The sequence below is a fragment of a genome, unplaced genomic scaffold (genome assembly GCF_019419815.1).
Source record: "Pyrus x bretschneideri cultivar Hongxiangsu unplaced genomic scaffold, Pyrus_bretschneideri_v1 Contig25, whole genome shotgun sequence".
NCBI classification, from domain to species: Eukaryota; Viridiplantae; Streptophyta; class Magnoliopsida; order Rosales; family Rosaceae; genus Pyrus; species Pyrus x bretschneideri.
This window is the reverse complement of record NW_025999557.1, coordinates 3,370,474-3,386,671: the sequence shown is the minus strand read 5'-3', so window position 1 is coordinate 3,386,671 and position 16,198 is coordinate 3,370,474. Positions and strand designations below refer to the sequence as shown.

Genomic DNA, 16,198 nt, shown 5'->3' with positions numbered 1-16,198 from the left:
TTTCATATAATACGGCAATAATAACTAGGGAAATTTTACTTAAACCCATGTAACTTCTTTCTACACCCAACTTAAATTTTAAATGTTAATTGTCTATTGTACCCTATTGCATAATTACTATTAAGTACAAAATGAAATTAATACTAAAACTCAAATTTATCAATAAACCCAAACACTATAATTAAATCCTACGATCACTCTTTATTTATTCTATGTTCATTCCAGCTAAAACCCTAATTGCTCTCATAGAGAAAAATAAGTTTTTTTTATTGATAGATGGTGATTTTGAAGTTTTGAATCCTCCAACCAAGGTATGAGTCAATTTATGAATTTTTTGTTCATTTGATTTCATTTTTTTTAGAGTTTAGAAGATGAGTATTTTGGTTTTATTTTTTTTTCAATAAATCCCACATAGTTTGTTTATCTTTCTGCAACAGCAAATTGTTGCAGTCACTCAACAAAAAAAAAAGAAAGAAAGTGTTTCAATTAATATTAGAAGGCATGTTGAAATTGATTGATTGAAGGAGGAGTCCCTGCATAGCTCTTACTCCAATTCAATGCTTCTTCCTGATTCACGTGCAGCGATCCGTCACTACCACCACTACCACTACCACCACCTTCTCTCTCGTCCTTTCCATCTTTTGCGCCGATTTTCTTGTTTCTGTAGCTGCCTGCAACTATGTGAAACCCCCCAATCATAAAAGAAAACAACTTCAATAAGACACAACCTAATCACCTCAAACCCTACCTAATTTATTAATTAACCAAAAATCATCATGAATAAATTTTAAGCTCATCAATTTATTCAAACTTCCAATCTCCTTTCATATATGGCCTTTTACCGATTTAAAAAATAAAAAGGGGAGAAATTGAAGAGAAAAACAAAACTAGAACAATGCACTCGTTGATCGATAATGCGAAGGGAGAGATGATGATATATGGTTTTTGTCAACATTTATAGAAGTGTCATTTTTGTTGTCAGCCATAGCTAAATTCACACCCCAATTTTCAGTGTTCATTTTCAGACGGTGTAAACATAGAGTTAAAAATCAAATGGGTGTAAAGAAAAATCTACATATTAAATTGAGTTCATGGGGGTATAATAGGTAATGAATTTGAGTTTAAAGAGATATTAATAGTTTAGTTAAAATCAAATGAGTGCAAAGAGTAAGTTGGATGTAAAAATAAGTTACATGGGTTTAAATAAAATTTCCCTAATAACTACAAGATATCGATTTTAAGTGAATTTTTGTAAAATGATTTTGGAATCAAAACACAAACCCACAACGTTTTAGATTACGAGTGTATTATATGATGAAGTAAGTCTAAACACGTAATTGACATTGTATTAATTTATTGCAACGGTTTAGGACTAATTTATATTATATAATCTCGTAATTTTGACCAAATATAAATATAAATGTCAAAATAAATATTTAGAAATATCAGGTAGTGGCCCGAGTCTTTGATGAGTCGGCCCGAGTGCTTGGAGTATCAACCTCACATGCAATTGGGTTGATCATAATGGAGAGATGCAATAAAAAACTGGCAAGTCTCTTGTATTTGGAAGAGATTTTTCAATGTGATCGGAACACGGGATGATATTATATAAATGATGAGATATGTGTGTTAAAAAGTTAATGACTAAAAAAATACAATTTTTCACCACTTATATAAAAACGCGTAGTGTACCATCCGCAATGAAAATTTTCTCTGTATTAGAAGCAACTTATGTAAAATAAGTTGGTTTTTTTTTTTTTTTTTTTGGTCGAAATAAAATAATTTAGCTCTGTTATAGTGTTTATGTTCAATATATTTCGTTCTAAATAAGTTTTCACTTTGTTTGGGATAACAATGAAGTAAAATTATTGATAGATTATTATACTTGTTATCTCTCCTTTTAATGAATTATTTACTAACAATGTATCATATAAATAACTTTTATATGTTTTCTAAAATATTACATCCTATCAAAAGAAGATAAATGTAAGGAAACTCTTCCAAAAGTAGACTCTCCATAAACTATCTCCCATCTGTTATCTAATGTTTTTAAAATAATATTTTAAAATATTAGCACGAAAATTAACATTAAACTATGAAATGATAGAAAGTTCGTAAAAAACCTCACTTTGAGAGTCTCCTCAGCTTAAGAGAGTTTCTTCGGCCTTCCTCATCAAAAGAATATATAGTTTACTATTGATAAATGTAGAGATAAATACTTATACATGCCTTTTACAAATGTGAAGTTTGACAGAGTAAGTTGGCTCTCTCATTCTCGCAGTCGATGGTGCTGAGAGTATTTTATATTGATTTTGCATTTAGTACTTGAAAAAAATCTACAAGTATCGATCGATTGTTTCACTAAAGCTAAACTTTCCATGCGATTGGATAAATTTGGGTAGCCCGAGGTGTAGATTTCTTCATCCTCCTCGACATTCAAGAACGAAGATTACAATATTTTAAGGAAATTTTAATGAAAGCTCATGATACTGTTTACTTTAACGAAAAATTACATTTTTACACTAAAAAATCAATCATGGTACTGTTCACTTTATCTTTTATTTTTTCTTTTTCATTAAAACACAAATTTTCAAACTCTTTTCATTATTTTTAACCTTAAACCCTAATTTATATATGCTTGCATGCAGGTGAAACTGCCTTGTCTTATTGGATAGCTAGGTTTGTCCGAGTCCAACGTTTGTCGGCAGATGGATAATATTTGGAATGGATCTGGTGGAGTGGGCAACCTGCAACATAAAAGTCCGTCACCTTTCACGACATATCACGTAGGGACAATCATGTCTTAATCTAACAAGTGGCGCATACATGGACCTTCAAATCATAAACGAATTGACCAACCTTTCGATCGTTTAATTCTCTGCACAACTTTGCTTTCATTTTCTTTATGCAAACCCCACGCATAATCACATTGTTTGCATTAATATAATGAAGCAGATAATGTGATGTTTCCACAATTCCACACGCATTAGGTTTTTTAGTTTTTCTTTCTTTTTCTAAATCAATTGAAGGACTGCATTGTGTATTTTATAATTGAATCTACTTCAAACTGAATATTTTATAATCTCGAATTCTATGTGTACTTTTTTAAGTGATCGTATATTTATTTAATTGTCATCTCAACATCTATACATATAGCTTGTTTAAAGTGGTTTTCTCCACAGCTTTATATTTGACTAACTGCTAGATTTTTTATAATAAGGTCCCTCTTTTTCATGCATCTATTGTTGACTTGGCTTAGGCAAGTTATGTAAGCGGTGTTCTGAACAAACAAATTTAATTATCAATTCGAATCCCAACTGCATCATGTAAAACTTGTTCCATTATTTTGGTTTTTTGGCTCATACCTTCATCTTTCGGATTTGTTTTCGGCTTCTTGGTTGCTTCGAACAAGTTGAAAAAAAATTGTAATTTGTCGTTGCTCCTAATTCTTTGAGGAGAAGTTTCGGATTGCTGAAATTTGTCTACCAAATAGTGTTCAGTCTGCTCCTCGATGTGCAACACAAATTTTTTGTTTCTTTTTGCTTTTGTTTTGGATATTTTGGCTGCCCAAGCCCATTGAATCTTCAGCGGAAGAGCCCACAGTAGGATAAGGCATAACTATTAACATCCAAGGCCAAATCAAGCCTCCTCAAAAATAACTTTTTCTTAGAAACTAAAATAATTCTTTAATTTATTGGTTAATAAAGGTAATCTTTTTGTCTATTTTTCGTGAGAAAGTAAAAAAAAAAAAAAAAAAAATTGGATTCCACAGACTTTTATAAGTCTTTGATCATTGGATGACATAAATCAAACCATGGTGGACTGGTTGAGAAAGATTACAATTAATTAAAATAAATTTAATTTTAATCCGTTAATTATTGTGTTAAAATATGAAATGAAACATACTTAACATGATGGTTTTAAATTCACAATAAAATAAAGGGATGTGATATCCACACGTCCCATTTTACTCCTCACATACCTTTTTAATTTTCTACCATCAGATTGAATGAATTGAAGAAAATTAACGAACAAAAATTATCTTGAAGTTTGTAAAAAGTAAAATGAATCATGTGGATAGCACAACCTTAAACTTGATATAAGTCCAATTTTTTGAGCCAATAGTAGGAATAGTCCAGTTTATTAAAATAAGTCCAATTTGTTATATTTAATTATTTAATTATGATTAGTTATCTGTTCAATGATAAGATTTATTATAAAAATCAAATTTCTTCCCAATTATCTATTTGCTTATTTCTTTTTATTTATCTTTGTTATTTCTCGTTCTTCCTCCTACTTTAAACCCCATTTATAGATTTTATTTTTAATTTTTATAATCAACCTATATCACAGGTTAATTATATTTATTTACTTATATGATAGATTCTTTGTTTATAATCAACCTGTCACAGATTAATGTGTCTTACTTGTAGATTAATGTGTCTTACTTGTAGGTATGTTATGTTTTTTTCTACTTTTTAATTAGGTTTTATATCTCACGTATATGTATTATATACATTCCTATATTTGTTAATTGAGTTAGGGTAGAATGTTTTGTAGATAAATTTATGTTAGTATATAAGTTTTTTTGTTATAAGATATTAAATATATTCTTTTGGAGTTGGAAAATGCATAATATTAGAAGATTTTAATTTATTTTTAATATTTTTAGAAAAAATAAAATGAGTATAAAAAAAATAAAAACATATAATTAGATAACTGAACTCATTCCTAAAAACATCCTACATTTGTAGACCTGGATCTAAAAACCCCTAAAATAAATGATCTAATCTATCTTTGTAGATGAGTTGTCGTTAATACATGATTGCAATATCACATGCCCAACGTGAAAACAAAATAAATCTAATTGACTTGTTGACTCCGACAGATCCCACGGTCCCACCTCGCAATCAATCTCCAAGTCTTAACTCCTAAGTTCCAACTTCCAGCAACCAAAACTCCGAACTCCAAATCCAAATCACACAACACAAAAAACTCGAAAATCAACGATTATTACAAGAAAATATGAGCGAAGACGAACAGAAGAGGGGAGTCTCAAGTGATCCTCATCACCGCTATCCGCCTCCACCCCCCGAGTACGGGACGTTCCAAGGAGTAGCCAACTACCCACCACCGCCTCCCCCGCATCACCCTCCGCCGACCGGGTTCCCTCAGCCTGTGCCGCCGCCGGGAGCTGGTGGCCCTTCAGCGCCTCATCCTGACTACTACACTCATGGATATCAAACCGTTCCTGGTATGCAATTGAGCCTCTATCTCTTGTTCTGTAGTAGCCCGGTGACTTAAATTTGAATGATGATGATACTTTGTGATCTTGATTAGTGAAACATGAGATTAAAAAAATGGGATTTTTGTGTATTTTATGGTGGGATTGGAAGCTACAAGATCGGATCGAATTCAATATTTGTCTTTGTGTGTTGGAATTAGTTGACTTTTTCAGTCACTGCAACAACAACCCTTTTGATTGTATGAACAGAACAAGTAAAGACAATGGTGTTAATAACATCTCAGTTATTGGCTATGTCAAGAATCCCGTTTTCGTTCGCTGCTAGCGATTAGATCATTTCTGTAATGGTGTGATTAGGGGATTAATGTTGTTGTTTTACGAGTGGGAATTTCGTAATTGAATGACTTGATTCTGTATGTTTGCTGCTCGTGTTACATTTTCTGTTTTTTTTTTTTTTTAGCTGGATGTGCGTTTTCACCACAGATCTTAATGAATGATGAATGGTTGTCATAGATGTCGGTTTATTAGACATCTAACTATATTGCTCTGTTGTTTTTCTAGGCTATGCAGTTGCTGAGGGACGACCAGTAAGAGAGCGTCGCCTTCCTTGCTGTGGTTGTGGACTTGGCTGGTGCCTGTAAGTTTTACTGCTTTGAATTTTAAATAGCTTTGCACAAGTTGATCGATATTACCTTTATGCATTGTTCTGTAATTATATGAAAACTGAATGTTTCAATCCTGATGTATGGGTTTAGGACTTAAATTGACCCTGATATTTTCAACTAGTCTAGCATGGTAGGTTGATATTTAAGTGCTGGAACCTTTAATCAAGAAATTCAAATGCTGATCGTGCTTCGCGGTGTTAAAAAACTTATAGAACTTAGAACATGAAAGCTGACAAGAAATCTACAACATCAATAGGAAAACTCTTGATTTTATTGTGCAGAGTCGTTTCTGTTTTGGCAATTGTCAAAAATGGAATAGGTTGAATTTGATGGACACAATTGTGACGTAAAAGTAAACATTTCTCATGTGCAAAGGTGTGAAAGAATTGAGTTTCGCAGAAATTCAAGTAGCACGAGAAATGGGATTCGCGGCCGAACCAAAAAAGATAGTGCTTTAGTTGACATTACTCTCATTTCAATACAATTGACTATGATCGCCTTTTCTGTTCATTGCTTCAAAAAACTAAGATCAGTTCCCTGGCTTCATTGAGAAAACAATAGGATCTGTTAAGTTTATATCTTCCATAATTTGTGCTTTCTCCTTCTGTTATCTTGAAACTATTAAGCATTCTATAACATCAATGAATATTTTTAAACTTAAGCTCTTTCTTTTGAAGGTTCATCATTGGTTTCTTCCTAGCTACCGTCCCCTGGTATGTTGGTGCATTCATCTTACTTTGCGCCAGGATAGACCCCCGTGAGAAACCAGGATATATCGCTTGTACACTTGGCGTAAGTAACTTTTATGTCCTTTCACTTTTCAACTTATGTTTTATCTACCTCCAAGTTTCTTTTGTTCTTCAAATACTTGCCTCATTGCCGGTCTAATTGTCTTGTTTTGCGGCGCTAGTACCTTCGTCTAATACCGCTTTATGTTCAGGCCATTCTTGCAACAATTGCTATTGTCCTAGGTGCAACAAGGGGAAGTCATGACTGGTAATCCCACAGGGAGGAGTTTTATAGCTTGTATGATTGATATGTTATACGTGAGTCCAAACTCTGGGAAGCCTGTACATGGATATCAATCTGCTTATGAGTTATCACATACTGTTTGAACTTGTTTAATTCACTACCGTATCTTGACGATTAAGATTTGACGATGCTATCTCTTTGTCAGCACTCCAACCAAAACGTTAAAGTATGTGTGTGTCAATGGCTTTCTAGCAGTCCTAGAACATTTATATATGGGCGTGGGACAAACGACGTGATGATTGGTGTGTGCGTGTTCCCGTGGATGAGATTTAAACAAGGTTGCGAGAAAATTAGAGATTTTGACGATGATGTCGAGGAAAAGGAGAAACAGAGGAGAAAAGCGAGAGAATGCAAAGCTCAGTATTTTACTATTTCTACGACAAAAAATAAATAAAAGACAGAATACTTTGCAGGGACGCAAACCCCACATACAACTAGGGATGGAAAAAATTCTCAAAAATCCTGAATCGTCCCGAAATTCGATCGAAAAATACTCGAATCAAAATTCTCAAAATCGAACCGATCTTGAAAGTTTCTGTTTGGGATTCGGGCTTCTCTATGAAATTGTTGGGTAATTCCGAATTGAACCGAATATTATATTAAATTTTTTTTTTCAATATTATATATATATATATATATATATTTATTTATGGTTATAATTACAAATAACTTGGATTGTTGGATTGGTTAAGATTTAATCTCAACCATCCACTGTAAATTAGGTCTCTATTTCCCTTGGAGTAAATCGTAGCAATGATTATTCAACCTTAATCAAATCAGAGCAATGATCCCTCAACTACAAATTCATTACCATTGGTCCCTCAACTCATGAAAATATGTAGTTATGATCATTTTCGTCAATTTCGTTAGAATTTTGTCGAAATAAGTTATGTTTGAAGAAACATTGCTTCAATTGGGGTCCCTCCAACTCATCAAAACGTGTAGTTAGGGTTATTTTTGTTAACTTCTTAGAATTTTGTCAAAATGAGTTATGTTGGAAGGACTATTGCTATAATTGGATTAAAATTGAGGAACCAATTCTCCGATTGAATTAACATTAAAGGACCAATAATAATGGATATATATTTTTAATTAATTGATTATTGCTCCAATTGATCTAACCATTTTTGCAATTTACTCTTTTCCCCGAACCTTTTTCAGTCTCTCTCATTCTCGAATCGTCTGCGAACTCAAACTGAAACCCACCCTCTCCGACGCTGCTCCTCCGTCCACCCTCTCCGACGCGAATCCGGCCAGCAACAAGCAAGCCACACACAGAGAGAAGTAAGCACATCTTCTCCGACGCGAAGCCGACGCGAATCAAGTCCCAAAATCAAGGTAAGGGTTTCTGATTTTCGATGGGTTTTTGTTCTTTAGGTACAACATATGAACTTTTCGACTCAATATTCTCTCTCTCTCTCTCTCTCTCTCTCTCTCTCTCTCTAAATCAAAGTCTGAGTCCAGACTCTTGATTCAATTCAAAAAAATCATTCATTTCCAGGGCCATCTTAGAAGCTTTTGTCAGCAGGTACTCTTCTTCTTAACTTTTTCACTTGTTTAGTCTGTTTTCTTATACATACATACATACATACATACATACATACATACATATATATATATATATATATATATAACGTATATATACACATATATTAAATATTTGTTTGAAGGTGACTCTGTTGTTCACAAGGATGTTTTATTGGATATTCTTTTGATTTCCTGCATAACCAAGGATTTGCATATATAATACTTGTTCTTATAAAATTCCCCAATTTTTTATTATACGTCTAAAATTTTACCATCGATTTCATTTGCTTTAGTTTTTTTGAATTTTTACATTGAAAGACTTGCTAAGTTATCAAGGCTAGGTAGAACACAGTAGTGATCTCAGTAATCTTTTTTATCAGCCATCAGGGTACAAGCCAATGAATTTGAAATCGAAGTGTCAAGAGGGAGTTGACAGGATCAGTGAATTGCCAAATTCACTTCTTTGCCACATACTTTCGTTCCTTCCGATATTAGATGCTGTGCAGACTACCATTCTGTCAAGAAGATGGAAGAACTTATGGACTTCTCTTCCCGAACTTGAATTTAATGACGAGGGGTTCAATCATTCATGGACTGAATTCAATCGTTTTATGACGTTTGTTGATCGTGTACTTTTCCTTCATGACTCAACAGACATAAAAAAATTCAGTTTTAAACTTTCTAGGCATAGGCAACACTGTAGAGGACCAACGTTGGAGCACTTCATTCATATTTATCGTTGGATCTGCACTGCTCTTAGGCACAATGTTGTTGAACTTGATCTTGATCTTTTGGATTACGATTGCAAAAGATTTGAGTTGCCTCAAAGCCTCTTCTTGTGCAAAACACTGGAGATTTTGAAGGTATCGTCAACTTCTACTACCTATGCTCCTCCTACATCAGCGTGTTTCCCGAGTCTCAAGGTCCTAAATGTCTATGTAATGAAACTTGATCAATCAGTTGCAAATCTTTTTTCTTGTTGCCCTGTACTTGAAGATTTGAGTATAGATGTAAATTCAAAAGTAGTAGTTTCAAATGTAAACATCTCTGCACCTAGATTGAAGACGTTAAGGATATGGTTCGGCAATGACTTTAAACGTAATTTTGGGGACGATGATCGTGTCCGGTTTTTTATTAATGCTCCAAATCTTGTAAAGTTAGCAATTGTGGCTGGCGATTTTTTCTCATATATTGATTTGGAGAATGAAGAATCTCTAGTCGAAGCAAAAGTTCTTTTCAGGCATGTAGACGAAAATTCTCGCCACATTGCTGATCGTGCAACTAAATTGCTAGCAGGAGTTTCCAATGTTAGAAATCTCTCTGTTTCGGTTCCAATTTTGAAGGTAACTACGCCCTAGGTTGCTTTCACCTGTTTACCATTTTTCTTAAACTTTCTTGTTCTTATTGTTCTTTCAGCGATACCAAACATTAATTGTGGTTGTGACTGGAAGCTTTTCTTCTTTAAATTTGGAATGTTACGAGTTCAACTAATATGTTATGCATTTCGTATATTTTGTTTGAGCATCAACTTTTGATTTCAATAACTTTTCATGCAGGCTTCGTATCTGCCTACTTTTGAAAATTTAATCCAACTGGAGCTGATTCTTCGTAATTGCAATTACTGGGAGTTTCTAACAGGATTTCTGAACAATTGCCCTGTCTTGAAACATTTTGTCTTTCAAAATAATGTAAGATGCACTTTCTCTTGTGCAGCTTGATTTCCAACATGCGGCTCTTAACGATTCTTATTTTTTCTGTTCTTTTAAAAATATTGGCAGGGCAACACATGGTATAAGGAGGAACATGAGCGTCGATGGAATTCAGGCTACAATCCACCAGACATCGTGCCTCTTTGTTTGTTGTCACATCTCGAGACCATCTCCATGAGGGAGTTCAAGGGTCAGCAAGATGAGATGGAAGTTGCTAAGTATTTGTTGAAGAATGGCGAAGTTTTAAGTAGGATGACTATTTATACACGTACTTCTCCAAGATCAGGTAAATTTTTGTGTTCGGAAGACGAGATGTACAGGAAATTTTCAACATTTGAAAAGGGTTCGAAGACATGTCAAGTTGAATTTGTAAAGAATGTGCGATATTAGGATATAGAGTGGGTTCAAGGACGTGCAATTGTCGTTAAACAAATTTCTCTGTTGATGGAAATGACTCTACCTAGTTTCGTACGGCTTTTGTTCTTGATTTTTGCTTCTGTAATATTCTAACGTCTAGAGATTGTGTATGGATTTTATTTATGAATTTGTAGATAAGTTCTTGATATTATTGAGCATCGTAGTTTTTCGATTGTGGAATTCCAAGCTTCCTCAGACGAATCATATGATCTGTTAATTGTATTTTCTTTCATAATATCTATCGTCCTTGGTGCAACAAAGGGAAGTCGTGACTGATAATCTCACAGGGAGGAGTTGTTGCTTAATATTTCAAGCAATTGGTAAGTTTGGAACAATTAATCTTTCTAGTCAGAATAAGATGAGCACTGAATGGTCTCCACTGTCACCGATAATATCCATATCCGTCTTGAAGTGCTTTTAAAATGACAAAAAGTGTTTTCAACTATTTTAAAAGTACTTCTAAACGAGCTGTTGGTATATATATATAGTTCTCAATTGAGAAATTGGACCAAATTTGCGAAAATTCAAAATGTAATAAGGGAGAATAGTTATCAAAAGCAATTAGGAATAACGGAAACTTCTAAGACAATTTCAACCTGGAGAATAAGTAGCACCCTTGCCTCTCCAAATTCGGTTGATCTGATCCGACAGTAGAGCATGAATTATACATAGGGAAATTGTGATTATGCGGTGTTTTAAAGAAATTGTAGGGTGTCAAATGAAATGGAGTGTACGAAAATCACTTCTGAAAAAAGAATTACAAGAATAATAGTGCATGACTTTCTTGTTCTTAAACTTCTGAAAAAAAGTTTTTGACCAAGGCATATAACGTGCCACAGGACGCACTGGCGGAGTCACAGTAAGGGTTACCCCGGGCTGTAGCCTAGGTAGTTTTTGATAGAAAATAAAATTTTACATGTAATTTTTATTGATTTTCGAATGTAGACTACCATATATTTAGTCATTGATTCAAATTCTCTCGGTTTAATTATATAATACAGTATACAAACCGTCTTTTTGTCTCACATCTTTTTTCTCATCGCTTCTTGTACATGTACAAGTTTGAATTTGTTTGAATAACGAAAATTCTTGGCTAACCTTGCAAAAATTTTCTTAAGCTAGCTGAAAATGCAGTATCAAGTTTATTTGTTCAGAAAGATTTAATTTTTAAGCTAGCCCACCCGATGAAAAATTTCGAGCTCCGTCGTTGAAAGGACGAAAACAAAAGGCGCAAAGGAGACTTTTTTTATCATCCAATATCGGAGTGATGCTCCAACTTTTTTCTCCCGGCCAGCACACGCCAATTTCCATAGAAGAAAAAATTACTGCCGCCGTACAATCTGAAATATTTGAACTGGATAGTGCAATTTTACCAAGAAAGCGGTCGGCTTTTCCATCTCCATATTTTTCGAAAGATGGAATTTTTGTCAAGGAAGGAAGTTCGTGTTTGGCTCCTGAAAGAGGGTTTAGTAGAAATACTTGAGAGTTTTCTTCATAGACCATAACCAACCAACCTTTATAGGAACTATGAAACCGCCCTTCATTTTGCTTAGACAACCCTAACTTGATAACTTCACCCTCAGGTGGTATGGAGAACTCTTAAGTAGTTGTAACTTGGTTGATCTCGAGGGACAAATGGCAAGTGGAATTGCGGAACACTGCCTAATAACCAGGGGAATTGCGGAGAACTGCGGAGGTTCTCCATGATGACCTTCAAAGGTGGCGGTGTCTGGTTGCTGTCCTTAACCTTACCAGTGGATCCATCTACAACTAACCATAGTCATTCAATCAATCCCAATATCCAAAAACAACAAAAAAAAATTCCAAAATTCTTTTAAAAAAAAAAAAAAATTGTTATACGCACGTACTCACGCCCATGTGAGATGCCTTTCTTTAAATGGAGTTTTAACGAAACATTCTCGGTCCTATTCACTTTTAAAGAAAAACCATATTTTTACCTTTCCTGATACTATTCACCACATCTTTATTTGTCATTTTTCATTAAAACTAAAGTTTTTTTTTTTTTTTTTGCACTTTTCGTTAGTTTTTCTTTCTTTAAATTGTTAATACTAATACTGATACTACCTTCCCGCAAAGCTTCTTCCATTTAGACACGATTATCATCTCTCATCCCGCAAAGCTTCTTCCATTTAGACACGATTATCACTATCATGTGGCTTTCATTTGTTTTGCATTGTCCCCATCATACGTATTTTTTGCTTTTTGATTACTTGTAAACAAAGGTCATATTGGGGTTTATTTGAACGTTTAACCATATATAAGGGCTTCTCCGTTCCTATATAGATTAAGGTGAGGGGGGAAGGTTTCAAAACTTTTACAAAAATTTAGGGGAGGGAGAGTTTGGAACCCAGGATGCATGAGTGAAATCGCAACATTCTATTCACTAGGATATTGAATCACATGCAAAATTTCAAAACATAGAAAACGGATAAAAGAGTGAATTACCTTGAAGATCTAAGTCCTTGTTCATCTCCAGAGGCGCCGACATGTCGAAGTCTGAGTCCATTTTGGATTGAGGAGCACTGCGGATGTCTCTTTGCATAGAAATCGAACTCCAATACTTGCATGGGATGCTTAAGCGACTACGTAAGTTAAGGCGTTGCATGATAGAATTAAAATTCCTCAAAATTCCATATGGATGCACCCTTATTGAATTTTGAATGTCTATATTTTGTATTATGTAAAATCAATGTACAAGGGAAGCTTATATAAATGAGCTTTGGAAGAAAGGAAAAGAAAAACAGAAGCCGAAAGAAAGGGAGGACAAGCAGAAAACATGGAGCATAAAACATGGAAAAGTAAAGGTGAGGAAAACATGGAAAAGTAAAGGTCACCATACACCCATGTTTTCTTCCAATACTCCCCCTCAAGCTGGATCAAAGGGATTAATTGATCCAAGCTTGAACAAAAGACGTTGAAAATCAGCAGAGGGTAATCCTTTTGTGAAAATATCCGCAAGTTGATCATGACTGCGCGTGTAGTGAGTGTCGATCACCTTGGACTGAACTTGATTTCTGACGTAGTGACAATCAACTTCAATATGTTTAGTTCGCTCATGGAATACAGGATTCGATGCAATGTGCATCGCGGCCTGATTATCACAGTGTAGGGACATGGGTTGTTGATGAGGAAAACCTAAAGTCAACAGAAGGCTTTTGAGCCAAATAAGTTCACAAGCAGTGGACGCCATAGCACGATACTCTGCCTCTGCACTAGAGCGTGCAACAACACTTTGTTTCTTGCTTTTCCAGGTAACTAGGTTGCCTCCCACAAACGTACAAAACCCAGTGGTAGACTTGCGATCGAGAGAATTGCCTGCCCAGTCAGCATCGGTATAGCCTGAGATCTGAGTGTGACTATTGTTGCGCATAAGAATTCCTCTACCAATGGAACCCTTAAGATAACATAGCACACGATGAACAATCTTCAAATGATCCATGCTTGGAGAGTGCATAAACTGGCTAACAATGCTGACAACATATGATATATCAGGACGTGTGATAGTCAGATAAATGAGTTTGCCAACCATTCTTTGATAGTAACTTAAATTGGGAACTGGATCACCGTGAGTTTTTAGCTTCAAGTTGCTATCCAAGGGGGTACGATCAGGCTTGCAATCTGTCATTTTTGCTTCGTGAAGAAGATCCATGACATACTTGCGTTGGTTGAGGAAGAAACCCTTGTGAGAATGTGCCATCTCGATGCCCAGAAAGTATTTGAGAGTGCCAAGATCCTTGATAGCAAACTTGTTGTTGAGATACTGTTTAAGAGCAATAATCTCTGACATATTATCACCTGTCACAATTAGATCATCAACATAAATGAGCACAACTAGTTTACCCACTAAGCTGGAACGAACAAATAGGGAAGAATCCGCAATACTTCGACAAAAACCAACCCTTTCCAGAACATGACTGAGCTTGGCATACCATGCACGTGGACTTTGCTTGAGACCATAAATGGATTTATGGAGTTTGCACACCATTTCTGGATTGTTTGATTGAGGATGACCTGGGGGTAGCTTCATGTAAACCTCTTCTTCAAGTTCACCATGCAGGAAAGCATTTTTAACATCCATTTGAAAGAGAGGCCATGCATTGTTAATTGCAACCGACAACAATACTCTAACAGTGTTCATTTTTGCCACCGGAGCAAATGTCTCTTTATAATCGACGCCATAGGTTTGTGTAAAACCTCGAGCAACCAAGCGAGCCTTATTCCTTTCGATTGTGCCATCTGAATGAAACTTAGTTTTGTACACCCAACGACTCCCCACTGCCTTCTTTCCTTTTGGAAGTTTCACTATAGTCCATGTGTTATTTTCATGGAGGGCTTGAAGCTCCTCTGCCATAGCATTTCTCCACTCATTGTGAAGATTGGCTTCTTGAAAACTTTGAGGTTCTCGAGCTTCATTAATGGCACTTAGGAATGTAGCAAAAGAAGATGAGACTTTGCTATAATCAATAACATCAGTCACGGGATACCTGGCAGTGTAGGTCACATAATCATGCAACTTGGATGGAAGTTTCCTCTCTCGTGCAGGATTGCGACGAACTGTAGGAGATTGAACTACAGGTATTTGAACAACATCATGGTTGGAAGGATCACTGGAGGGTGCAGTGTGAATCTCTGATGAGGAAGGGTTTTCATCTTCAAGATGTTCCACCGAGTGAAGGTTAACATCATCAGGCACATGATCACTAGGAGTGCATGTTGCATCTTCTCCGTTTGGATATGGAAAAGGAAATAAGTCCATCAAATGCTCCCCCTGTCTAGAGTAATCCAGTGATTGTGAGAAGTAAGGAACATGTTCTTCAAATTTAACATCCCTTGAAACAACCATTTTTCTAGTTGTTGAATTATAGCACTTGTAACCTTTTTGGGTAGATGAATAACCTAGAAAGACACATTTGGCAGCCCTTGGGTCTAGCTTGTCACGATTTTGAGTTTGAATGTGAACAAAGCATGTACACCCAAAGACTCTCAAATGGGAAAAGTTGATCTTTCTATTTTTCAAGACCTCATAAGGTGATTTAAAATTCAACACTTTACTAGGCAATCTATTGATGAGATATGCCGCAGTAAGGACTCCTTGAGACCAAAACTTTTTAGGCACATTCATGTGAAACATAAGAGCTCTAGTCTTCTCAAGTAGATCTCTATTCTTCCTCTCGGCCACCCCATTTTGTTGAGGTGTTCCAACACAGCTTGTTTGGTGTAATATACCATGCATGCTCAAGTAGTGTGACATGTTATGAGACATATATTCTGTGCCGTTATCTGATCGTAAAATATGAATTTTTGAAGCAAATTGGGTGGCCACAAGTCTATGAAAATCTTGAAAAACTTCCATCACTTCACTTTTAAATTTCAAAAGATACAACCAAGTAATCCTTGTGAAATCATCCACAAAAGTTACAAAATATTTGTATCCATCAAAAGACTCTATAGTTGGTCCCCAAACATCGGAATGCACAATTTCAAAAGGGTTACTAGCCCTAGACAAAGAGGAAGTAAATGGTAATCTAGTAAACTTAGAAAAATGACAAACATCACAAGGACTTGTAACTTTGCACATATTT

At 35.2% G+C, this 16,198-nt stretch overlaps 2 protein-coding genes across 8 annotated transcripts; both read left to right on the top strand.

Annotated features, from left to right (window-relative positions):
- The first annotated feature begins 4,908 nt into the window (after positions 1-4,908).
- LOC103931547 (60S ribosomal protein L18a-like protein) lies at positions 4,909-7,039 on the top strand. Its single transcript, XM_009341059.2, has 4 exons — positions 4,909-5,254; positions 5,807-5,882; positions 6,588-6,702; positions 6,851-7,039. The coding sequence occupies exons 1-4, from the start codon at positions 5,026-5,028 to the stop codon at positions 6,908-6,910; spliced, it is 480 nt and encodes a 159-aa protein (XP_009339334.2). The 5' UTR covers positions 4,909-5,025; the 3' UTR covers positions 6,911-7,039.
- Positions 7,040-8,095: 1,056 nt separating this feature from the next.
- On the top strand, positions 8,096-10,775 carry LOC103931548 (F-box/FBD/LRR-repeat protein At5g56420). 7 transcript variants are annotated; one of them, XM_048587011.1, is made up of 5 exons: positions 8,096-8,280; positions 8,444-8,470; positions 8,850-9,812; positions 10,026-10,157; positions 10,248-10,775. In XM_048587011.1, exons 3-5 carry the CDS (start codon positions 8,868-8,870, stop codon positions 10,566-10,568), a joined length of 1,398 nt encoding a protein of 465 aa, XP_048442968.1. In that variant the 5' UTR covers positions 8,096-8,280; positions 8,444-8,470; positions 8,850-8,867; the 3' UTR covers positions 10,569-10,775. The 7 variants fall into 7 exon arrangements, with proteins under 7 accessions (XP_048442968.1, XP_009339335.2, XP_048442967.1 ...); XM_009341060.3 differs by having other exon boundaries at positions 8,396-8,470; XM_048587010.1 differs by having other exon boundaries at positions 8,146-8,280; positions 8,407-8,470; positions 8,857-9,812.
- The last annotated feature ends 5,423 nt before the right edge of the window (positions 10,776-16,198 follow it).